This window comes from Sturnus vulgaris, chromosome 10, assembly GCF_052056855.1.
Source record: "Sturnus vulgaris isolate bStuVul1 chromosome 10, bStuVul1.hap1, whole genome shotgun sequence".
NCBI lineage: Eukaryota > Metazoa > Chordata > Aves > Passeriformes > Sturnidae > Sturnus > Sturnus vulgaris.
In genome coordinates, this window is record NC_142252.1 from 19,918,600 (window position 1) to 19,946,107 (window position 27,508).

The window sequence follows — 27,508 nt, forward strand, 5'->3', positions numbered from 1 at the left end:
CACAGGACATCTCATGAATGCATCTTTCATATTGAACATCAAGGTTTAAAGTGGAATATGTAATAAACTGAACCACCACTTAATGTGTAACTCTGGTACAGCAAAACTGTGGGCAATCTACACAAAAGATACAACAGCTGAAAAAGCCAACATGTGCAGCTTTTGTGTCTTCCTAGCTCCTTTCTTTTTCACTGCTTTCCACTCAGCACATCAGTGAAACAGAGCTCTGCCTCCTCCTGTGACCTACTAAATAGCCCATTTCACCAAAATGAAATAGTAGAAAGAGCTACATGAAGGAGGTCCAAGGTTGAAGCACTTGATGAGAACAGGGAAGGCAGCTGGATTAGTTTGGCAGTCACAAAATACTACAAAGTCATTCATTCACCAGCAGTAAAGAAAAAAAAAAAAAAAAAAAAAAAAAGCCAAACCAACAACCCCCAGATCCTCTTCAGTTACAGCAGTCTACAATTAGTTCCAAAACATCAATCCAAAACCATGTCCTTCCCTTGTCTTAAAAAATAGAGTGAAAAATATAAAATGTGAAAAATAGGTCCAACTTTCTGTCACTAAGATTTTTTCATGCAGTGATTAGGAAAGGAAGACCCCAATACCAAAACAAGGTCATACCAAGGGTTGTTAAGAATGATGTGGTAGTAAAATCCTTGCTCTGTCAATCTTCCCAACTAGGTCATTGACACACATTATTTTTGTCTTTCTCTGACAATTTTTTGGGGATGGAAAGACCAAAAGAAAATATCTTTTGAAGCCTTGTACATTAAAAACACAGTTCCCTCCAATGGGCCCACATAAAAAGATTTAGCACCACTTACAGCTCCTGGAACTCCACTAAACTTTCTAAATGACAAACAGAATACTGCAGTTATAAGATGAATGAAAAAGAAATACAATAAAACTCATGATCAATCAACATCTGTTACACCACTGTAACTCCTAAGACAGAGCTTGCAGAAAAAGTCTTTAAAGAACACACAACTTCACTCTGGGGGAAAAGAAAAAAACAAACCGAAAACCAACACACAACCAAACAAATACCAAGCCAAAAGCCTCCAGCTAAAAACCCAAATAAAATCTCCATCTCAACACTAAGTTACTCTACAGGACCATTTAAAGAATGAATGGTCGGACACAGAATGAAGGTGACAATCACAGGCCTGGTGTTTAGCCCAGGAGAGAAATCTATACAAAATCAGGGAATATTTCCAAGTTCAGAACAAGCATTTTCTCTTGTAATAGGTTTGCAAAAGAGACAGAGTGAAAAAAAAACAAACCCACAAACAGAAATTTCTGTTCTCAGCCATCATTTTCTTCTCTTTGGCGACTGACAGTAGTGACTAATTTTTTACTTACTATTGCTTCTAACTAAAAAGGTGAAAACGAAGTCAGTTTAGGGTTACAGGGCAAGCTTACTTTTGAATCACTCATTAATGGAAAATGCATCTCTATCCATTCTGTTTAGAAAATTGCTGGTTACTGAAATCCTTGTGCCTAAGCCTGCATTTAACTGCATCAGCTTTACACCAAAGTAACACCCTCAATGTCAATAACCCTTAATTGGTAAGAAACCCAAAGTCAGGTTTTCTGACCTTTATTTGTAGGTCTCCTGTTTCAAGTAACAAGTGATGAGAGGAAACTGTTTCAAATTGCATCAGGGAAGTTTCAATTAGATATTAAGAAAAAATTCTTCACCAAAAGAGTTATCAAGCATTGGAAAAGGCTGCCCAGAAGTGGTGGAGTCACCATTCCTGGGGGGATTTAAAGGATGTGAGGACATGGCAGCACCTGGGGACATGGTTTAGTGCTGGGTTTGGCAGAGGGAACTTGAGGATCCTAAAATTTTCCTACCTAAATGATTCTGTGAAAATCTAATTCTCTCAGGGGATGGAAAAATAATATACACATAATTGCTTTGATTCTTTTTGATAGCAAATGCTAAAGATTAATCCTAAAATAGACAAAGTACAAATAGTTAATTATAGAAATAGACACGATTTAAACAAACACAGAAACCAATACTCATCGTTCCAACAAGGGCCTACACAGTTCTGTTAAGATAATTTGAGCAGGATGATGGGTTTTAAAATCCAATTTGCCTTTCTGAGTTTTTGCCAGCATCTACTAAACTGTCCCTTCACACGATTTCTGAGGAGAATGATCTGTTCACGAGCCACCCCATGAAGATACTGAGTTAAAGAGGCAGCTCTGACAGTAAAATCCTCCTCTGGCACAGATCAACTCTTTGCTCCCAATACAATAACCTTTGATTGTTAGAAAACAATTTAAGACTTTGAAGGCTGTCTTAGAAATATTTCTATTAATTTCATCTCACAGTCCTTGATGTTAAGTTCCAGGCCTACCATTTAAGATCTTTTCTGGAACAAAATAACAGAAATTTTCTAGAAAACACTCCTTTGGAGGGGCATTGCTTTATATTGGTTTGGGATTTTTTTCTGGTCCAAGTTTAATTAGAGATCAAGACTATAGTAATGTTAAAAACATGTTTTTTCTCCATCATTTTAAAGCATCTTCAGAGGTTAAACAAATCATCATGCAACACACCTTGACCACGAGACACCAACTAGCTTAATATTCAGGAATAAAAGCTTAAAAATTTGTTTGGGTGTTTTTTAAGGAGCACAGATTTGTTACAAACTCATTACACTGTCTGTTAATCTTGAGACCAAGAAAAAAAAAAATCTCTTTCTAATACCCTTAAAGGGTGAAGATTAATGTTTAGTATGCAAGTGGTAACTTCAGAATTGCATCAGTTACTCTGGGCTGTTCAGGTTTAGGCTGAAGCTGGAATATTTTGTGTATCCTTCTTTTTATTCCTTCCCACCTCATAAAAAATGGTAAAGCATTAGCAGGATTTTATATACCTGCTTTCCAATGTCCAATTCTATATAAAGAAATGTTTAAATATCTACACAGAGGACCTCATCACCAAAAGCTATTGCAGAGATAAACAGACTCAGAACTGAAATATCCCATTTCACAGAACAGTCATGATTATAATTAAATTGCTCCTGACATATCCTCCACTTCAGGGAGTCAAGACACCTATGATTGCCATTTCTAGAAAAGGGATATCAGGGGAAAAAATATTACTTCCTACTTGCTTTGCAACCCATCCTCTTCCCTTAAGGACAAGCGGTGCCAAGGAAGGATGTCAGGCTGACAGAAGGCATTTCTTACATGATGTTCTCACAGGGAAAGAAAGGAGGAGAGATTTTTCTGGTCAGTAAGGACTTCTTGACAGAAGACTAAGCAGCTGATCAATCTGGATGAGAGACTCTGTGTGCATCTCACCATGACAGTTCATGGTGACAGGGTTTCAACAATAAAGGTGCCACGTGATGGATGTGACCTTATTGTCATGGCAGATTTTACCTGATCAAACACCACCCATGGCTACTTTGGCTGAAGGGAATTGTTGTGTAAAATGTACTGTGTAAAATATTTAAGTATGGTTTTTATAGTAAATAAAGTGGGATTTAATGTGCCTTAACATAAAGTGTTGTTCTCCTCTATTCTTCTAGAAACCTCAGTGCATCAAGATTATCTCTTTGCTAAGAACAGAGATCTCTTGTGTTAACAATCAAGCTAATTTGGATATGAAAACTTTGGTTTTCTTGAAATTCAGTAACATACTTGCAGTTTTATAGATCGATTTTTTGCACACTCATTTGCACACTTATTTTCACACTCCTTGCACACTCACTTGCACATTAAACAAAAAAGGAAGAAATAGGCAATTTAAGCAACTCTCCCCCTGTTACCACTGCTATCACCAAGTACTGAACAGTCCTGTACTTTTGGCAGGACAGAAGCAAATCTTATTTTCTGAATTTTCTGTATGCCTTGAAATGACTTCACCTTCAAGGAAAAGTGACAGTGTCAGACTTTGTCCTTGCAACTTTCAGTGGATCTATACACTGTGCAAAGTTCATCAAAGCTGATCCAGTCACATATTCTTGCAAATAATAGAAATGAATAAATTATCATATAAATTAAGAATTCATTAAAAATATTACATTTTTTGTGAGACTAATTTTGCACTTCCAAAGAGTTCAAGTTTTTCAGAAAAAGCACATATGGAAACAAAACCCATTTGCAAACAGATTCCATTGTATGTAACAAATGTCACAGCAAAATAGATTTCTGTGTATGATAGTTTCACATACATTTTTTAAAATACTAGTATCTTAACCTTTCCTAACTAGCTATTTTTTGATGAATAACATTACATTGAAAACAAACAAAATTTTAATTAAATACCCTGTAAAGAAAATTTATGCACACACTGTATCACACTTCCAACCCCACTTTGCTGAGGAGAGCAAACGTCACTTTTAAAGATGCTTCCATTATGTCAAGTGTGAAGCACAGTGCAAATAATATACTTGGATTTCTCACAGGTATTTCAAACAAACAAAAAAAAAATCTCCTTGTAATAAGACTGTTCTAGGCAGTAAGAGGAGGCCAGATCCCAGATCTCCTAATGCATTCCCAATGCCTTCCTTGTATCTCTTTTTTAAGGGACATTAATTTCTACACAAAGCTCCAGACTAATTAATTTCTAATGTCTCAGAGAGATTTCTTCAGCCTGTAATCCAAGAATGGCCTGAACAAGCATTATTTGGGCTTGCCTTTTTTCCTTATACTCTCTAATATGAGAAACAGGAACGGGATATGCCCAGGTGGTTAAATGGATTAAATGTTATCATTTTTCCTCTGAGATTACAGTAGAGGCCTGACTGAAATGACTTGTCAGGTCAGTTCCCCAGTGGACATTTCATAACATAAAGCCATCACATATAACTGTATACTGATATAAGAGGCAATAGAGTCAATTCCCACTCCAGGGAAAAGCAGGGTTGACTCAGAAGTGAAATATATGCTTCCATCTTATTGAAAGGGAGGTCTCTCTAGGTCACCTCAAGGTCACCTCTGAGGCTGTGTGCAAAGAATTCTTGTGTCTGCATAATAACTGTCAGTGGGAAAACATAAATAATAGGTTCAACTGTCAATGTAGGCACTCCTCCAGCCTTCTCAAAATGCAAACACTCTGTCCTCCATCTAAAATATTACCTGTATCTACACAAAACTGTGGTGCCCTGACAAATCTCAGCCCATGCACATTCTGTGATTATTCACAATGACAAGGCTTTCCTGGGCAGCTTTGTGAGAGTTTGGGTTTGTCTGGTTAAGTGTGCTTTATCTGATGAAGAGCCTGATTTTTAGAGAAATCTGAAATGTGCAAGTGATGTGAAATTTGAAACAAATAATGAAAAATTGCACTAGTTATTATACAGCACCTTAAGTCAATCAAAGAAAGTCGCTCCCAAACTTTTACCTTAAGGTTCCAGTGACTGTGTTTATGTGAATTTTGGTTTCTTTCCCAATGACCATAAGGAAGCTCAAGAAACTTTTTATTTGCAGCAAACCTGATTGACTATAGATATCAAGAAACATCCCAATCAATGCTTAAAAAAACAACTAAAAAAACAAACAAGAAACCAACAAAATAGTCAATTACCTTGAATGAGTACAACTCCAAATATGGAGAATTGCTCTCAACAGACTATGTTCAGTACTAAAAATAAACAAAAAAGTACAAAGAAAAACCCAAGAAGCCAAATACAAAATCCAGACTCACTTAAAAACATGAGAATGCAGTAGGATAACATATAAATGAAGCTGCCATTTTGTTAGACCTAGATCAAGAGAAAACAACATAAGTGTAACTTTGTTGCACATGTTGTTTGTGAATTATTCACTGAGACCTAAAGAGGAAATTAAAATGCCTGAGTTCTCATATTGAAATGCACAATCTTCTCCTGTTAAGTGAAAATATGTTCACTGTGGAAGAATTGCCTTCTGCACAGAAGGTTAGTTTAATGTTTTGGCAATCGAAACAAAATATTCCAAGTGGTTATTGCTGTACTTGCAAAGAGGGTGCCAATTATATTTGTAATGATGGACTTGGTGTTTTTCTTTTAAAATTCATGCACAGGCATCAAGAGGCCCAAATAGCTAAGAGTGAAAGTTTGACTTTGTTGTTCAATGGCATTATGCAGGCAAAGAGAAAATAAAAAAATATAATGCTAAAAGCCACATCTTCCCTCTCCAGAGAAGACATGCAATTATATATTTTAACCATTTATGTTCCACAAAATCCAGCTACAGACAATCTGGAAGGAGCAATTCAAGTAATCCCAGGGAAAATAATAAAATTTTTTCATAGGTTGATTGTAAATATAAATCCCTGCTTCCACAAATGCAAATGAAAAGGCTGGATTTCAGCATCCAGCAAGTCCATGTTTCTGCTCACAGTTCTGATGATGTGGCAAATTACAGGTGTATTTGAAAAGGTAGAAATTCAGATTGTCATGCAGAAATCACAAGTGCTGACTTTGTGAACCAATTCTCAGTGTTGAGTCTCTAAAGCCACACAGAACCAATGCAAAAATCAAACAAAGATCTGGATCTTGCTCTATATCCTAAAGGCACATGAATGAAAATCATTCTTCGGTTGAGTAATCTGTGACATCCTGATCATCAAATAAAACACTAATTCTAGGAATAGAACTATTTAATTCTATAATCTCTTAAATCGTATTTTGCATAAATACTTTATTCAAGAATAGTGACTTGATACCTCTCAACCCAGTTTCTTAGTTCACAGATATGTAAGTAAACTGATTATTATGAAGCATTTTTAAACGAGGAGAAAAGACTTTAAGGAGCATAAAATGTCAGAGAAGAATCATAACTTCTTAATAATAGACCAGCAACTACTATAGAAAATGCCATACAAGTCAAACCCACAACAGAATGAGGGCAGTACTTATACACCACTGTGATCACTATTGCAGAAAATATCAAATATGAGCAGGATGTACCATGCTGGTCTCTGCCTCTCCTCTGCAGAGCTCTTGGAAGGGGAAGTTGTGAAGATTTCTGGCACTGCTTCACCCAGTCCAGTGGCTGACACTTTGGAAGAACCAAAAGTCAGGTAGATCTGTTCTGGCAGGATGAGATTTTTTATATTCACTCCTCATCTCTACTCAAAGCTCCTGGATCTTCCATTTTATTTTCCTCCTTTCTCAGCTGTTGTTGAAATGTGCTGGAAACACATGAGCTGGGAAAAGGCCCAGATAATTTGTCTGTCAATGGCCCTTTTGTGAAATCCAAGCTCAACTAATGGAAAAGACCAGCTCAATTTGCAGCTTGGGCAGGAAAAAATAATTCCTTACACGAGCAACAAAACAAGGGCAAGACCACTAGCAGAAGTTTGCCCAGTGCATCTGCAGGAAGAGCAAATGAAAAAGTTTTGGATTTTCTGAAGGAAAGACAAAGTGGTGTTTCCCATTGCCCTGATCATGTGTGGTTTTAGGGCACAAACTGAGGCAATGGATATCTTTGTTCAGCTCTTCTTAGCTGCCTCACAGCAAATCCATTTCACTTGACTTTGCACCATTTATCAGGACATAGCATTCACAGTAAATCAGATGATAGCATTTACTACTCACTTTTTAAGGGCTTGATAAAATAGAAAATTATACTTGAGTTTCACACATCTAAAATCAGACAAGGGCTTCAGAGGACCCCACAATGAATTCTTTATGAGTCAGCCATTGTCCATGTTTGAATGGAAGCCACTTAGTGCCTCACTCAATTTTATTGCACTAAAAGGAGGAGACCTCCTATAACTGGTCAGCCTTTCCCCTCAGGAAATAGCAATCCATTATGGGAGCTGGACTAATTTTTCAAAGGATACATTCAATACACGCAGTGAATGTGCAGTTGAACAGCCAATTGAGTATATGAATATTTAGAATCACTTCCCCAAGAGAAATACAAGCATTTAGGGTTACTGAAGAGAACAGCACTATGCACTGAGTCAAACTGGGAAGAATTCAGTGTTTGATTTACCAGCAGGACTTCAGAAATTTCTGTATCGACAAAGAAGAGAAAAGGAGAATAGGAACTACAGCTGGGAAGACAAATAAGTCTGCAAACCAGCAGTGCCTTCTCAAAACATCCATGGAAAATTGTGTGGCATCAGAAATGCAGAATAATCAATACCTGTTTTTGGTCATTAACTTACATTTCCCCTCGTTTACTCTGCTAATAGCACATCTCTCCTTCCATGCAATCAAATCCAGGGGTTTGTAAGCAAAACGGAAGTGATTAATAACCAAAGTCCTTTTACTGATGCAACCAAAATGTTAATTACTTGAGAATATTGACAAGTTGTGCTATAATTATGCTTCCTTGCAGACATCAATTGCTTTTCTCCTATCCCACCCCTTATATTCTTCTTACTGCTTACAAGAGCAAATTACTTTTTCCCATTTATACTGTAAAAAGTGGAGTGAGAATTCCCTCTTTAATTTACTGCAGTGCACTTGACTAAGGGGATAAGAGAGCAAATTTTTGTCAACTATTTCATAGTTGTGGACAGATACAGATTAGATTTATAACAGCACTGGCACTGTTTCACTTCTAGGTGGCACAGGTCACAGTACATCATCCTTCAAATGCTGGATGAAGTTGGAGGAAAATTGACATGCTCAGCTAAAAATTATTCTGGATACTAACAGGCTTCTAGGAACTGAACATGGGAGCTCAGTGTGACTTGGGCTGAATCAGGAATACAAAAACACTGTTTGTGACTTTCTATTTGACTGTTTTTTAATCATCAACTATAGATTTCTCAAGTCAGTAGGACTACTTGATTTTATTTCCCACAGTACCTAACACTGAGGGGGAAAATGCATCACAATTGGTACTTTCATTTTTTTTTTTTTTTTCCCAGCTATGTTTTAACTAAGTTTATGAATAAAGAATTAAAATATGACCTCAGGATGAAGCATTAGGTGACAAATCTGTGCAGAGAGACTTGGTGCATTTCCAGTTAACTCTGGTGCATTTCCTCAGTGGGCTGGGGTGCATTTCTTAGTCCACCCAACCCAGATCAGATTTATGATATGGAGGCAGGGGTCTCCAGGCTTCTCTAACTATTATGGTTTGTTCCTTCTGTTCAAAAGGCTTCTGCTATCAGTCAGAGCAGGAGGAATATAACTGAGAACTGTGCCTACCAATCCCTCAAATGTCTCACTTTCTGATGAAGGAAGGCCAATTTGAAACAAACATGAAATTTCTCAGTATTTACTAAAAAGCAAAACAGTTTATGCATGATTCCATGAATCAAAAATCAGGAAGAGGCAAACAGGTGACTGTTAGAATCATTCCAAGCACAGAACTGATGAGTGTGAAACCTCAGTTACATAAACACCTTTCTGGTACAGACAATTGTGCAGCTTTTTTGAAGGCCTAGGTAGAGCTTGTTTATTTAGGAAGTAGAGAAGAAATGCAAAGGGAATATTCTTTAGACTGTGTGATATCTCACAGATTAAAGAGGCTGTTTGAGGAAGGGGAAGGTTAAGAACATGAGTACACTAAATCTAGTCTTTGGAGGAAGAGAAAAAGGATAAAGAATCAAAGCAACTAACTCAAAGGAGAGAATCTATGATAAATTCAGGGTAGACAAAGGCTAAGGAAAAAGGACCACAGAGCAACTAGTGCTTCCTTCAAAACAAAACAAGAACGAGCATACCCTGCACAAATATAAACTGGCTAATTAGCAAACTGCACCAACAATTTGAATGAATCAACCTGAATTCAGTCTGGACTATCCAGGGAAACTCCCAGGATTCAGGGAATTGAAATGAGATTTTAAGAGGATGGTAAATTAGAGAAAACTTGAAAAACAGGATGCTATTCCAGTGGATGTTACTAGATAATCCCTTCAGACCCAGATCCTCAGGTACAGTTTTACATGTTTCTATAATTTTTATTTATATTGCCCATATCTGTGGCTTGACTTTTCGAGAAGGCCTTTAGGAAGGAATATAATATCATTAAAAGTCCCATAGCACTCATATGGGGAAATGTGTGCATATAAAGACTTTAGGAGCCTTGGAAAAAATTCTACCATTCAGAAAAAGGTCACAAAAAACTCCAACCAAAACCCCAGTGTACTTAATAATGAAATGCATATAAAGTGTTTATGTTCCCTTAAAAAAGTTTGGTTTTTCAACATGGTTTTTATTTGTATAATTATATGCACATGCTGTATATATGTATATAAACATGCACACATATATTTGTGTTTCTCTAGGGAGAGAGGAAGGGATGGAAGGAAAGAGAGGGTCCTCGTTAAATGGAGATTTACAGTGTAAACTATCATCTTCCCCATTGTATGTGCTAGCCATAAAAAGTACCAGAGGGAAGGAAATAAACAATGTAGGCATTGTAGAAAAGTGAAATTACTTTTTCCAAAGTAAACTTATTTAAAATTAACACAGTTATTAAATTGAAGCCTTTTTGCAAATTGCCTTTATTCTGGGAATCTTTACTATTTTCCATTTAGCAAACCCTTATCTATAAGGGCCTGCCAATAACTTCTGCATAAACATCCAAGTCTCTACATTCTTAAACTTTATGACAGTTAAAAAGCAATTTTATGAATATTTATGAAGGCAGTAAATTATTAAAATAAATATAGATATTTACACAGTAGAACAACATCTTCATTTAATGGATGTGGAAAAAATGTTAATATGTGAACATTTTAAAGATGAAGTGGTTTGGCCTTCAGGGCTTTTGTTACTCTATTAAAAGTTAATTTAGGACAAAAATTATGGCTTTTTCACAAATTGCAACCCCTAAAGATTAAATCATGATCAAGACACACAACATTTTTCAAAAAATGAATCTGTTAATGACATTTCCAGAGGCTGGATATGGAAACCACTGTGCAGCTCTCCCTGAAAAAGCCTCCTCTGCTTGCTAACATGCTCAGAGCAGTTGCACACACTCAGATGTGCTCTAGGCCACAGGAGCTGGGTGCTGTCAAGGTGCTTTTGCCAATTTTTCTGCCACCACACATTTTACACTATTAGAATATGTTGTCTACAAACACAGTGGGCAACTCAAGGTGCTCTTTCTCAAGAAGATGCTCTACACCACACGAGTGATTTGCTTTATCACTGGAAATAAACTTGGCCATCTTTTACCAGCCACATTTATGGATCCTCCTGGTTCAAGGCCATGAGTCTGCTCTGACCTCCTGGGACTGGCTACTCAACCTCACCAGTGGCCCCAATAACCCGAGTTCCACCAAAACACAAATTTTCCTTCTAGCCAGGACACCAGGAGACAGTCACCTTCAACCTCAAGGTGTGAGAAAATGTGAGAAAACCAGTGCCCTTTCTATGGCAATACCCTCCAGAAGTTGTGTCTCACTTCTCTTCTACATCTGTCTCATTTCAGCTCCCTGCTTAAGAAAATTTCCCTTCTTCCTTAATTCAGCTCCTTCTTTATTCAGCAACAACCCAGATCTTACAAGTGCCTCAGACTAGTCACAAGATTCCCTTCAGGAGCTGTTGAAACAGTTTGAATTTTTTCCTTCTGTCAGTTTTTCAGCACTGTGAATTATTCTGGCTAATGAGACCAAAAGGACTTGGCCATGCCAAGCTCTCTGTCACATGAGTGTTCCCCAGTGCCCCACAGCTCAGTCCACTGCCTCAGTCTGCCTTGCTGTAGGAAATTGCCATTCCAGGTGCTGGGTGTAGTAAATTCCTGAACCTTTCAGCTGCATTTGAAAAGGATTCTGCCTTTGCAATACTCTTACTTGCTCCTTGAAATGTTTCTACCATTCCTTTTCCCCCATTTTGTATATTAATTTTACAATAGAGTCTTGCTCACTAACTGATCTTAGTGCCTAACAATGGTAAAACCCCCTTCTCAAACCCCTGCTCCACTCTGACATATATATATAGAGATATATATATAGATATGTAGATATCTATCTATAACTATATATAGATACATATATAGATATCTGTATCTGTCTATATCTATATCTATATATAGATATAAAATATGTAACACTTTTTAGATATATATATATATTATAATCACAGCAATGTAAACTACTTCGTTTGTTACTTTGTTTTGGGGTTTTTTTGTCCCCAGATCTCTTGTTGATACCCTGCTATAAAGGTAGGGTCCATGTTCTTTCTTTTATAGCTGTAATTTATGATGTGGCAGAGGTAACACATTCTTTGTTTGAAAAGGTCCAGCTAAAGGGATCAGGATGTGTCTCCATGGCTCTGGGCAGGTGCTCACTGCCATGGCTGCTGCCCCTCTCACCCTGACCAGAAACCACATTGTGATCCAGTGGAACAGAAATACAACACTCCCAGTGCAATCTGAAAATCATATTCAATTACAAAAATAACTCCAGGTCAGATTTCTGCAAATCTTGTTCTTACAAAGCAGCTTAAATTTATGAACCCTACGAAATTTAATCAGAATTACTCATGTTTAAGACTAAACTGAATATTTTAACAGCACATTAACTTCAGGCTTTTCTGCACACTCTAGATTCCCTGTACATTCCAATTTCAAATTACTCCAACTCTGAACTCTGTTGTTTTCAGTGTCTAAAGATAAGAGAGATGGGCACAGGCTGAAAGACTGCAAGTAGAAGCCCCAAATTATTTTCAATCTTAATCCTCCCCCAGTTTTGTTCCTTATCCAAGCTCTATAAAGTAAATCTATACTGCAAAAGTACTGTCATTTATACAACTATTTTTCCAAATATTCAAATTTCTATCATTTGGACTTATTTCTGTAAATTAGCCCTTTGATCATGAAGCTCATTTTTACCAGCACATCCTTTCTCTTAATGTGATGTAAAGACAAAAGAAATGTTGTTCAGTTTTCATGGTGATTTTTTTCTGCCAGCAGTAGTTTATTATTTCTTTCAGGTTTTTTCCAAAGGACTCAGTATAGAGAGAAAGAACACTCCAATTTTTTTACAAGGCAAATGAAATACACAAAAGTGGAAAACAGAAAAAAACTCAAAACACATGAAAAACAGCAATAAAGAGAGAAAGACAAAAAGCATAACTGTGCAAGGGAGATACAATTGAAAAATAGAGACATAATTAGAAACTGTTATGAAGATGGAACCTCAGTGCAGTGTCTACAATAATAATACTCAAATCTAGAGTGAGATACTTGCATAAAATAAAGTAATAATAATGAAAAATTACAGGAAATTAACACATGAAAAATAGAAGTTAAATACAAAAAGTGGAAAGAAACCCACTAAGTATATATGTATATATAGCCACAGCTCTCTTATGAACTAGTGCTCTGTTTTAATGCAATGTAAAACCAAGCACATGGAAAGCAGAGATAAGGAAAATATAGGGAGAGAGAAATATCTGCTGAAACAGAAATGTGAGACTCAGTAAGTACAGAAACATAAACATTAGGGGAGAAAAAAGATACAAAGAGTGGATTCAGCAGAGAGATACTGGGCCCATTTAAACCAGCAGGACTTGCAGTTTAAGGCAGTATTTCACATCAAATATTCCTTAGGAAAGGAGAATCTACTTCTGATAATCTTTCTACACCTTTTCTCGTAGTTACGAGCAAAGGAAAGCTTACAATTACTTCTCTGCCAAAAAGACACAAATTATATTCTAAAAAGGGGTAGTTTACAGCCTCAAGAAAAAGGGCAAACTTTCTGCCTGTGTGAGGAGAATGTGGAAAGTAGGTTTGGGTGGTTGTAATTTTACCTCAGAGCCTGAGGACACCTTTGGAGTCAATGTCCTGATCACACCACACTTTGGTTTGTGCTGTGTAACAGACTCTGCATGTGCAGAACTGATTCTTTTGGAGCACCAGAAATGTAACCAATGTACCTCAGCCATTAAACAGCACAAATTTGGCACCAGGCTACAGCCAACCCACAAAAAGCTCCTGAGATGTGCCTTGTCCTCAGCACCTCCTGATTTTCCCTCCTCCTTCAGGCTGCCCAGTTTGGTAATTCAGACACAGTGAGTGTTCACAGGAACATGAATTGGTAAAAACTCCATCTCACAGACAGTGCTGCTACAGCAAACTTTACATCTTTATCAAATCCCTGCTTTATGAGCCCTGATTGCTGTTTCATTGGCTTTGTCAGCAGTGAAATGCAGGATCAGATCTATTGCTGGAAATGATGGGCAACAACCGAGTCCCAGCAACGACAACTGACCTTTCATGGGCATAATTAAATTGCATCTAAATAATTTAAATAAACAGCTAAAGCTACTCAGTTGAAAATGGCATTTTTATTGAGACAAATCTTATTCCTATAGAAAAAACATTAAGTGGTTATTTTCTGAATCTCTGTTGAAGTCCTGGCTGTGCTTTCTGTGGCCAACAGAGCAGGTCCCGATTTACTTAATTGCAAGATCTGGAGTCACTGCTCTTTTATAATTGCTTTTGTGAATTGGGAATGAATTGTTTAAGCATTTACTGAGCTACTATACTTTCTGTATTTTGTGAAAGTCAAACCAGCGTTTTTGTTTATAAGATATTTGCAACAGAAGGCAGTTACTGGACGTTTAGAGTTTAAATGCGGTTTATATGTTGAGTCTGTTATATTTGGTGCAAAAGTGGATTAGTGAGCTCCTGCTCTGTGCTGTCTCAGAGCTGGAGCTGATGGATACACATGCACCCATGTACACCCTGCCCAGACACAATCCCTTCTGCTTTATTATTTCTTTCACTGATTTCTTTGTTTGTCAAAAGGCTTCTAGTAGACCCAGAGAAAATACAGCAGAGTACTGGGGCACTGCAAGATAAGCAGCAAAATAAACAACTCTAACACATAAAAGGGACTGCAGAGTGACAATGGTGAGTATTGAGGAAGAATGTGAATGTCAGTAAGTGCTGACTCATTGGGGAAAAATGGGAAACTCTCTGTTTTAGTATTTTGAAACTGGAAAAGAACCAAAACAAACGAAAACAAACCAACAAAAACAAACAAACAAAAACCAAAACCCTCCAAATGAATAATTCAGCTGATGTGTAACTAACCTTATAAAGCAAAGGTGATTGTCCCAGCTTCAAAAGTGCAATTTTTTTGGTCACGTTTGTGGTGGCTTGAACCCGGATCAGGTCTTCCATGGTCCCATACTGGACATCAACAAGCTCTGCCTGCAAAGAGGAGACAAAATTCAGGCTGCAGCTACAACCACACATCACTGAGGGTGCTCCTGGCACGGAAACAAAGTTGTTTGCACAAGCACCTGAGCAGAGTCCTGCAATTGCCTCACCCCAACTTCTACTCAGCAACATCTGTGATAGCAAAGACCTTGAAAGTTCACTCTGACTGATAAGTTTTTTGCTGTTTTAATTCACAGCTCATCAGCTCTGATAAACTGCCCCCCTCATGTTTTTCCCCAGTTGTTATAAGAGATGTTGATTCTGATGAGAATTTCCCCTCATTAGCTATAGAATTCATTTAAAACTGTGTAAGAGATACTAATTCACTTCTGTTTATTTTCTTAAAAATTATCAGTCTTGTAAAGTATTTCAGGAAATGAGTGATTATACTGGTCACTTCTGAAAATACACAGATAACACAAACTCCACCAATACACAGTTTTATCTTGTGGTGTCACATAACTCCTGAGCAATCTCACCTAACTACTGAAGTATTTTCTTTTAATCCATCCGTTATCCAAGCATTATACTCAGATAACTACAGTGATAACAGACTGTGCTCTAATGGGTATACTTTTATATTAATATATTTAGTTTCAATTTATTGAGAGTCACTTTGATCTAAAAGTGTTTAGAACATGAAGATCTTCAGCTCTTCAGTTAGGACTCTGCAAGAAAATATAGTACAAGCTCTAAGTTATTATTAAATGTCAAACAGTGGCAGTAATGGAAAAATATTTCAAGATGAGATTTCAAGTATTTTTTTAAATATATAATTTAAGAATGACCAAGGGCATTTTTTCCTCACACATTTGTAGCAATAAATTCTGGTGAAAAAAAAGTAAGAGGATAATCAGCCTTGTACATTACTATTTTAGAACGTTATGAAGCTCTCAGGACATCATTGAGGATATTCTGGAACCACTAAATCCCTACACAGTGCTCACATAAAACAAAAGTACAAGAAGACTCAAGAATATTACATCAGTGTTGAAAAATTAAAATAAGAGGAGCAGTACAAGATGGAAAAGTTTTCTCTTTCAGTTCAGTTTTGTAACTTAAGTATGGATTCATTGCCAAAGGCAACAGTTCTGATTTTGGGTATCCCTACACAAACTGTTTAAATTCTAGCAACAGTTGTTCTGGATGTGTAGGATGTGTGAAATTTTAGTAGATTCCTGAACATGGGTATTTTAGGGAAGTATTTACCCTTAAAAAAACTGTATCTGTGTGAGTTTGCATCTCAACATTCAAGCTGAAACCATACAAAAACTTTGCCAAGGTTCCTGTCTAATTAAATTCTTCTGAATTCCTCAGATAAGTTTCCAAGTCTGTAACATGTCATCAGTGCTGTACAAACCAAGTATATGGAAAGGCCAGCCAGAGTTATAAAAGACTTCTGAAGAGGCAAACGTCAGATTTAACACCAAATAATGAAATGTAGAACAGAAAAGCTCGCACTTCACACTGTTTCTTCTGAAATGTATGGGGATTTGATAGCTAAAGAACTAGAAAACTATTTAGCCAGTATAATTTTTTTTCCTGTATGGCCACAGTATTTGAAAAGTAGGATAAAGTCAAGTGAAGATTTCATACTAGGGGAAAGTATTTTATGTTTATTTAATCTCATGCCTCCAGTTTTAAAGAATTAACCTCAGATGGGGAAAGGATATTTACCAGGGTGCTTCAGTGCATAACATTTTTTTACCTCTTTCTGTAGCTCTCAACTTTATTTTAATTTGTACCTACACATATGTCATTAGATACAAAAATTAGTAGTTTATGGGAGGTTATATCTAGGTTGATTTCTAGGTCTACCTCTATCTAATTCCTTTGGACCCAATGCCTTCCTTACCCATCCTCCAAAGCAGGAATCAGGGCTGCCATTATTTGTATGAGAGAAAGCACACAGACTTTTCCTGAGGCAAAATCAATACCCAAATATGTAAGATAATGAAGTGTCAGGCTATCTGCTTCTCCAGGATGCCTGTGTGGAAATGAGCTCCCTGCCCATCTACATTCATGTGCTGCTTCTCTGCACATCCCTTTGGCTCACTGCTTCTCCAGGGGGCCATCCACTGCTCTGTCAACAACAAAACTACATGTTTGCACAATTATTAATGCGTTTAGCAACTGCCCTTGGATGTTCTTAGTTAATTTATGGATGCAAACTGCATCTTCAAGAGCAGCTCACTGGCTTTACCCAGGCAAGACGTGCTCAACGAGAGAGAGGCAGAACAGGAGGCCCTGCAAAAGCACAGCTCATTTTTTAATTATGTGGAAAACAGAAGTTGACTCCCTGCTGCCCCAAACACTCTGCAAACCATGTGCTTTGCTTCAAATTGTAAAAGTTAGCCTCAATGCCAAAGCTATTATGTATATTCAAATGTTGAGAGCACGTGTAAGAAATTGCATAATGGAGGAGCAGCTGGGTGTAATTTAACAGAGTTTTGTGGGCTTCCATCACACATCTTTCACATGAAATGCAGATCTGTCAAAGCTCAAAGGTTATCACATTCTGGAAACAGCATGTATAGCCTAGCACCCAGAGGTCTGCACAGCTTGTATCACCTCCACCTCCAGCTAAAATGACAAACAAAAATTGAATTAAATCTTCTCTTGAGTAAAACTACACATGGCTCATCTCTGGCCAAATGAAGCCAATAATTCACTGGAAGAGTTTAGAACAAAGACATAACATTTTGGCAATACAATCCAGAAAGTAATAGTACACACTAAATTATGAAAACAGTTATACAAATTATTCTTACCCCTTCCTCTATTCTGCACCTGAACACTTAAGTTAAATTTGTAATAAAAAGCAAAATAGTTTGCAGTATTAATGAAATCTCATCAAATACAGTACAGCAACACTAGCTCAGATCAGTCAGTTTTGGTTTTATTTAGTGGACTGGGGCTCAACTAATTGGGACCCTTACTTCTAATATTATATAAAATATTGAAGAAATACAACCTCAAAATAATGGTGAAGAATCCTACTGAATCCAGACCTTCTACCTTCTTCATACTGCACTCAGAAGCTGACAGACCATTTATGATGCATGAAGGCCTGTTTTAGTCACAACATTCCTAATACCTCCAAAAATGAATAAAGATTAAATTTCCTATTATTTCTCTTTTCTGTTTTTAGATACGCTTACACCATGACATAATCCTCATTTTATACATACCAGCTTTTTTGAAATGCTAAACACCCCACCCCCAACTACTCATATTTGATAAACTGCTTTCCTGTGGTAGGATAATTCTGTCCAAAAACAAAAGAGAACTCATCCTTTTATCAGGTGCTGAAAAAGAGCACTTGTCTACTTGGTTTAGCTATGCCACAGTAAATCCTCTTACCCTAAAACTGGGAAGCTGCTAAAGAACGAGTTGTTTTATCCATCTGAATTAGGTACTTACTCCTTGAATCGTTTCAAGCTATGCTGTTTGAAAGATATAACTATTTAGGAACAAATTGTAATGTGCATTGTGGAGTTCAGTAGTATTCCCCCATGCATGAAATGAAGTAGGGGTAGGTAATAAAACAAACATTTTTAGGAAAAGTAATTATTTTATGTTAGACGACTTATTAGTTTCTAAGTCCCGAGATGATGCTCAGTGAGCTGTAAACATTCTATCTTAAAAATTCTAACAGAATCCCCCTAAAACAGAAAGGACAAACACTCTGAAAATGCCACAATCAAGACAGTCATGGATTTTTATCCTAATTTCTTCTACTTATCTCCAAAATGAAACAGAATAAAAGACTATACTTCATCTTGTCATGGATGGCACAGAGGAAAATAGGTCTTGCAAAGGAAAACTATGAATAACTATATGAAGCAGGTGGCAGCTGGGGTCTTGAAGATGCTGGATACTATTTTTAAACCTTGCTTTCCTGCAAATTCTGAGGCAATTAAAAAAATAAGATAAATAGGTTGAAAATAATAACAGAAATATGTTTGTCTTATCATATTCTCATCAGTCTACTTGACTGAGGAGAAGGATTTAATAACAGCATCATACATCTGTATCCAACACACTGCTTGAGAAGAAGATTGTGGCTGATTTGCCAGAGGCACACAAGGCAGCAAAAAGACTCAGGGAAGAAACTACTGAGGGAAAAACATAAAAAACCAAACCAACCAACAAACAAACAAACAAACAAACAAAAAAAAAAACAAAACAAAACAAAAAAAAAAAACAAAAAAAACCCCCAAACAAAAAAAAACAAAAAAACAACAAAAAAACCCCCAAACCAAAACAAAAAAACAAAACCAAGAAAAAACACAAAAGAAAACCAAACAAAAAACCCAACACAAAGCTCAAAGGTGGCACACCCAGCAAGGGATATTTCTCACAACCACTAAAATGAGGATGCATTATCTGCACTGCAGTCAGTGCAGATAAGAAAGCAGCTTTTAAACTGAGCCCTTAAAAGCTTGGCAGAAAACAAACCCCAAGCAGCACAAAGAATGGCTGTGGTGAAAAGTCTCTTCATACTACCTGTCAGTCGTGCCACACTGCAGTAACTTCAAATGATGAATATATTTTATCAAATACCGAGTTCCTGACCCATATTAATGAATGGATTCTGCACAAACTGTTGGGGAACTCAGGACTGTGGAAGCTGCAGGTATGAAAATGACACGGTCAAGCTCATATTCCTCCTATTTTCATATTCACAGTTCCTGCTTACTCACTAAAACGTTTCAGAAATACATTCCCTAAGGAAACCCCAAGTATTGAAGAAAACTAAATATTTAATATTAGTAAATATTGTTCATTCCTTAGAATTAAGACAATTTCTCCAAAAAGCACACATGCAATTCCAGAAGCCTCAACCCTCAGTTCTGTGACTGTTCAGAATTACTACATCCCCTTCTTCCATCCAGGCCAATGCCCTTCATTTGTCCTTCAACGTTCAGCCACTATTTTCAGGTTGTTCACAAAATAAAGGCAGCAGAAACATCCCATGCACAATCAATCACAATTAAATAACCTTCAACTAGTCATCCTGCCTAAAATAAAACTCCAAAATAAATTTGCAAATTGTATCTGAGAAGGCAACAGTCTGCAATCAGGACACGAGACGAACTTTAATTAAACACATTGCCATAATTTATTTGCACAGCTCTGAAATTGAGGCTGAAGGCAGCATTCAGCAGAGCATAAAAGTAAACTCAAGCTGGTTGTAGATCAAAGCTGGACACCAATAAACGTGAAGAAAGCTGCAAATATAAAACTAGCTGATCTTTAAAATTAGAGAAAAGGAAGAAAGAGAAGGGGAGATAAGGGAGCTGTGCCAAATCCTTTGTTGGTGTAAACTCTGTTACACTTTCTGACCAAAGCTGGTCCCATTCCAGCCAAAAGCATCCTTCAATAATCAGGGAGCCACAGCTGTCTCCCTGTGATTACCACCACCAGGCTCCTGTTGAGCACACCAAAGACAAAATACCCATCCATAACTATTTTTTATACATTTACTGCATTTCTACAGCAATGTTAATATCCAAAGTTGTCTTTCAACCTTTTTCCTTCACTTGGTTCTAGGCAAAAAGTGACAGAGACCCTGTTTGGGCCCAAAAAATAAATAATTATATATCAGGATTAACTGAAGATGATTTTTCTATGCTACAAGACTAAGAGATGCTTCTGACCAACAATGTCAGGGAAGATTTAAATCAGAGAACTTCAGTCTTGCTATGTGTTCCACCTACAAGCCCTGCTCCTCAAACAGATTCATGACATCTTTTCTTCCTGGTTGCTAGCATTTTTCTCTATAGAGGCTTTCTTTTCTTTGCTTCAATATTCCTGCTCCTACAATAGAATTCTGGAACATTTCAATACAATGTGACTCACATTGTCAGCTTACACTCCAAAAAGGTTCTTTGTGTCTAGGTTTTATTACATAAAATTGCACGCTGCATTACAGTGACAGCCAAAGCTGTAATTTATCCTAAAACAAGAGGAGAAAAGGATGTCCCTTAACCTCAGTCTGATGGAGTTTGGCCTTGCAGAGTTCAGCCACAGGCACATTTCATTTCATTTTCAGCCTTCCCCTGGTGCCATGTCCAGCTCACACAGCCCCATCACACCGGGCTCTCCTGCAGCTGCTCTCACACGATCCTTTTGCTGTTGCAGGAACATTTTTGGGAAAACACTGAGGTTAAACTTGTTTGCTTCCTTGCTTCTTACAGTTTATTGCAAGACTTTTTTTTTCCTACCAGCAAGACTTTTTTTCCTCTCCAGGAGGGAGACTGAATCAAGATCGAAGCCTTTTTACAGCCTACAGAAAAGAGCTCTTCTCTATTTTATGGTTACAGAGCCCCAAATAAATCCCAACTGACACAACACAGTTCTCTCCCCCACCTCGCCACTTAATTTATTTTTGTTTTAATTTTCATAACCCCCAACTCTGTTCCCAGTCATATTTTTTGTGTTTCCCAAAAGGCAAAACTAATATTTAAATATTACTTCTTAACTCATAATGTCCAGCAAGATATCCAAACAACATATTAGGGTAGGTTTTTTCCATATTTTCTAACTATATTTTCTTTCTAACTTTCTTACTATATTTTACATAATACGTACCAACCTAACTTTTAAAGTTTTTGACATAAAACATTGTTATTTTCAGACACATTAAACCAGTATTTACTCATTTTAGAATCTCAAAGAACAATGCCTTTTGTTAGAAAAAACTGAAGGACATGAGATCATAAGATGTCTAAAATACTATCAGAAATATTATGTCAAACTTTCATTTAGCAATGCTGATTGTCACTTAACCAGTGACAACATTTTAACTCCTAATTATTCTTTCTTGTATATGTTTAATATTATTTATATATCCCCCTTTTAACTGCAAGGCTATTTAGTAGCATTAGTTCCTAAAACATAAAGTCACATTGCTCACACTTTCCTAAGAAAAAAGAGTAATCTGTATTTGCCAGCCTGCTTGGTTTAGCTTATTCAGAGGTAATTATTCATGCAAATATACATTTACAAATTACATAGACTGAAGATAAACTAAACAAAACAGAATTACTCAGCTGTGATGTGGTATCTTAAAAAAAATAAATCATAATCTACATATGTACACAGGAAATTATAATGGTGTGATTTAAACTTTGCCTTAAAATTTTCAGTGAAAGGGGTTTATGTCAGAATCCAGTCCCACTGTGTCTGAACTCAACAAATTCTCAAGGCTGGGTGGAAGTTTCCTTGGCTCCTGTGAAACACAGGGAATGAACACAAGACATCCAGAGGCTGCAGAATATCCTCCCTCAGTCATTTATATCACACTGAATTAAAACCAGGCATTCCCTCCTGGAGCAGCTACAAGCATTAAGCCTTTAGAGAAGAAGCCTGGAGCTGACAGAAGGTGTCTGAAAGCACTTTATCCACAGCCAGGCTCTGCAGGGTGGCTGTGGCAGGGATGGATCCCCCTGAGCTGGGCAGGAGAGGGACCAAACTGAGCTGGGGGAGCTCCTCAGTGAGAACAGCAGCAAAACACGAGCTGTACCCACACCCCAGGGGAGTAAAGCCATCTCCTGTCTGAAACAGCAGCTCACAAGAACATCCTGTGACTGCAAACCCACCACAGACAGAATGCGGGTCAACCCCACTGAAACACCACCTTGTGCTTTCGAGCCCAAGTGAAATCAAAATATTTCATTTGATAACGTATAATAGATTGGATATTTTAATTCCCTAGAGACAGGTGTTTCAGCTTCAATTTTAGAATCAGTCTGGCTGCATCAAAACAAAATGTCCACAGAACAGCCTCCCATTTTCAGTCCTCCAAGTCGGAATTCATGACCCAGAACTGTGCTGGTTTTGGCTGGGGTAGAATTAATTTTCTTCACAGTGCTGTTACAGGGCTATGTTTTGGATTTGTGCTGAACACAGGGGTGATAATGGAGATGTTTTTGTTATTACTGAGCAGGGCTTGCACAGAGCCAAGGCTTTTTCTGCTTTCCCTACTCCAAGTAAGCTGGGAGTGCCTGGGAGGTGACAGCCAGGACAGGGGACCCAAACTGACACTCCAGACATATATAACAATAAAACAGACATCCACCTCGAAGAGGAAAATAATCACTCATGTGTACAAGAGGAGGTCATCCCCTGCATCAGGAGAACACTTGAACTTTCAAAAATGTCGGGGAGAACTCTATTTTCCAGATTATAATAAATGATCTTTCACAAAGTACTTGCAGCCCTTGCTTGGCCGAACATCATCCCCTTCAACACAATCAGGGAGATGCCCAACCATGTAATGATGCAAACACAAATCTGAGTGTTAAAGCAGCATTTGAGCAAACAATTTGCAGAAGGAAATATGCAGTTGTGAAAAGGAAAATGACATCTTTCCCATCTCATGTGAATTCTTTTTGTTTTGAGTCATTGCACAGATTTATAGGTCTCTAAATTACATCTGTAGAAAAAGGACCGGGGAAAAATAAGTTCTAAAAATATATTCAGATGACAAGAAAAGGACTGCAATAAAAACCAGGAATGTGCCTGAGTAGTATCAAATTCAAGTGGCTCAAATGATTGACCACGACAAGTATACAGATACAGAAATACAGCTGTACCTGAGAACAGCTCATCTCTGTGATTAAATAAGAATATTTTTCTGGTTTTCAACCACCTAACATTTTGGAAGCAGATTTATTTCACAAGATAATGTGTCATTCATGTCTCACAGATAATAAAATTGTACAGGGGAAAAAAAATTCTGTTTCAGACTTTCCAATTTTTTTTTAAAGTACACTCAAGATTTTGATGTTGATGTACATCCTACATTGCACAGTAATCTAAAGGTTTTACACACCAGTACCATTTGGGTTTTCTTTCATTAACAGTTAACCTTTATTTTGAAAAATCTGTCTAGAGCAAAATTAGTAGTTCAACCTTTATCACATGTGTTTCCAAAGATTAGGGTGAAGGTTCTTCTAAATTGTGCTGTATTTCACACAGATATATTGAGCATTCATCTCTTAAGTATGGGCAAAAACCCCATAGAGATTTGTGAATTTGGTTCAGGCACTCTTAGCAGGGATGGAAAAACCTGGAGAAAAAGAGGAAATCCCATGCAAAGAACAGAATCTGATTCTTGTCAGAGGATGTGCCAGTAAACCACTCATCTTGTACAGTGGCACCTCAGAAGAAGAGCTGAAAAAATCTTTACATCATCTAAAACATATGGGAAAGTCTGAAGAGACTCTGGAATCTGGACACCTTGATGGGAAGAAGGAGAAACCTGCCCTGACATAATCATATAATCGATTTTATTGCTTAAAGCAAAATCTTTGCCATCAGTGCAGCCCATCCAGAGCTCTGGAGCTGGACAGAGCTTCCCTCATCTTCACACAGCCTGGAATTCAGGTCAGGCTCCTTCACAGCAGTACAGAACACTCAGTATTACTGTAATTGTACCATTTGATGGTTCAATTCCCAATAAAAGCAGCCAGGGACATTGTTAGAGAATATCATTTACCACAGGAATCTGTGCTCAATTCCCTCTCTTCACCTGTTCTGATCCTTCCTGCCCTGGATCCTGAACAATCAACAAAAAGAAACAGGAAACAGGGAGCTCAGGGTGTGCTCTCATAAATTCTGATTCAACCACAGATTTCCCTAATGATCCATCTCCCTGCATTCACTGGAGCTTAATAAACACCAGAGACTCAATTCAGTACACAAGACAAAGAACACACAACAGTCTCCATTAGCAATGTCCACTACTTTTAACTTCTGCTGAAGGGGTTCCTCACATATTTCTTCAATTGCCTCTGCATATTCGGCTCCTACTTCACAAACATTGTCATCAGTTTATCTACACAGCCTGCAGAGAAAATGGAACAGTTGTGAAAGTTTACTGCAGGAAGAGCAGCAATAAGTTCATCAGGGAAAGATCCCAATTCAAAAAGTTGGTACTATCCTCAAAATCCTGAGCCTAACACTGTCTATACTGATACAATTTCTCATCCTAGATTTTAGTTAGTGACTTTACACGATTATAATGTTCTACTTTAGCCTTGAGACATAAGAGATTCAGTGCTAAAAGGGCAACATGGGCAGAAACACGGTAAAATTTTCTTGAATAAAATGTTTTGTTAGAAAACTGACGCATTAATTATTCTTCCAGCAATGTAAAATTTCTAGATTTTCCGTACCAAATCATTCCCTAAAATATTCCTCGGGTGAAGATCGTGCCTGGCAAGCACTGACCTGCAGCAGGAGAGGATCCATCCCTCTTGCATGAGAACGCAGCAGGACATTTCTTGCATATTTAAGCAGCTTTGCCCTGCCGTAGTCGTAGCCACTGCCAGACCTCTTCCATCCTTATTCACCCCTGTCTGCCCCTTCAAGGCAGCAGAGTGAGGCAGTGAATCTTGCAGCAGACAGGACTAACTCTATATGGCAACATAATTCAGGGGAAGGAAGATTAATCCCTTCAAGTATCTTCTTCCTCACGCACACCTACTCGTGGGCCAGTCACAACCTGGTGATGGATGAGGCACCTTCCCTTTGAACTGCACAGCTCAGGAGCACCAGGAATAATTGTCAGAATAAAACTGAGAGAGCTCAGAATTAATTCACATTAAGGCCCTCTTAATGAATGAGATAAACACTGTAACTAATATTAATTTCAAGAGGTTAGACATGAGATTTATTTATATTTAGTGGGAGAGACAGCACATCAGACAGAATAAAAACCTAAGGATGTCTAAGAGAGAAGACCAATGTATTTTCAGCTTTATTTACTTTGCACTATTATTTATTTATTTATTTATTTATTTAAAAAGAGGTACTTCTCTCCTGAGATTGCAGTTGGTAGGTGGAGGCATAAGTGCTGTATTTCCAAACAGATTTAAAAGGGAATTTCTGAACAAAAGCTTCTTCTCAGGACATTTTAGTCCAGCCAGTGAAGAGGGTCTGGCATTTTGACAGTTCCCATACACAGCCAATGCACTTCTGCCAGCAGCACCTGGATACCAACTTACACTTGCCAATGGTTACTGCCTGGGTCTATTTTTTTTTTTTTTAACTTTTTATTCTTTTTTTAAACATTTTAAAGAATTCAGCTCTTATATATAATTTTCAACCAGCTGTATCACAGCAGCTCTTTTTTTTTTCATCCTCCTCTCAAAGGTTTCAAAAGTTATTTGCTTCAAAGGGTTTCCTCTGAGAGTGGTCCTCTTTTTTTGGTCTTTCCTACTACCAAGGCTGTGTCCAGGTTTAGTTTAGAGCATTCCTCAAAGCACTCTCTGGAGAGGTACATCCTTTGCTCTTTAATACCAAAGTATTTTTGACATGCTGCAGTTCTCACTAAATTATTCTTACAATGGCAGCTTTATCCTTAGTTTAGGTTACATTTAAAACCTCTTAAGGATCCTTATGCTTTTTTTTTTTTTTTTAAGAACTTATTTCCACTCTTTCATGCGCTCATCTTAGAAGACACTTGGACTTTATATCACCATAGCCTAACACAGAAACAGGAAATATTCATACTTGTTTTGGATTTTCAGTGCTACTTTAATTTCAAAATATTAAAAAAATATTTTAACAACGAGACAGAGGCTCCCACAGAAAAACATCCAATAAACTCATATTATTACATTAGAAACAAAGTGAGCTTTAAGATTTTGACAAAACGTTGTCCAGTGGTGACTGTAGAAGTTGTACTGGTAGGCAGAGATAACTCCTAGGATAAAACACTGCTGAGGCTTTATCTGGTAAGATTTATCACACTGCACTGAAAATTAAAATAGCTGCTGCTGATTATTTTCATCAGCTGCCAGCTCTTAATTCACAAGACACCACCATTATTTAGATTTTTTTCTCCAATTTAAAAAACAATCAAGTGACATATGGCAGAAGATTGATTTTTGGCCTTTTAAAAAGCTATTTTATTACAGCAATTGTGACCCATATCTTCATGGATGCCTAATGCCAGAGACTGCCAGGGTCAGAGGCTCCCAGACACATCATGCTTGTGCTCAGTAAAATGGAATCTGCCTTCAACTACAGATGATTTTCTATTACTAATGTTCCTGAAGAGATTTTAGGACTTGCTTCTCTTCCTGAAAAACAAACTTAAAAAAATGAGAAGCAGCAATAGTTTAATCAATATTGTATTTTACAGTCACTCATAGCTGCCAGAGAACTGAGCAGCATTTTAAGCAGTTCTCTATTGTTCATGCATGAAACTACATTTTTTAAACAATAAAGTTATGTAAGTAGTTTTAGGGACAAGGATTGAGTATTACATAAATACAAAAATATTTTGTTATTGTTCTCATATCAGTTGTAGTTGTTTCTTATGATGTTTTTCTCATACCAGCAATTTTTAAAAGCTGGTATTTACTTAATAGTCCCTCTGTTGAAGGAAATT

At 37.3% G+C, this 27,508-nt stretch overlaps 1 protein-coding gene across 3 annotated transcripts in view; it reads right to left on the bottom strand.

Annotated features, from left to right (window-relative positions):
- NAALADL2 (N-acetylated alpha-linked acidic dipeptidase like 2) overlaps positions 1-27,508 on the bottom strand; it is a 406,364-nt gene that overhangs the window by 146,730 nt on the left and 232,126 nt on the right. For all 3 annotated transcript variants that reach the window (XM_088171014.1, XM_088171013.1, XM_014871509.2), the window contains one exon: positions 14,971-15,090. In XM_088171014.1, coding sequence (XP_088027140.1) covers positions 14,971-15,090 — 120 coding nt within the window. The remainder of the gene's footprint in view (positions 1-14,970; positions 15,091-27,508) is intronic.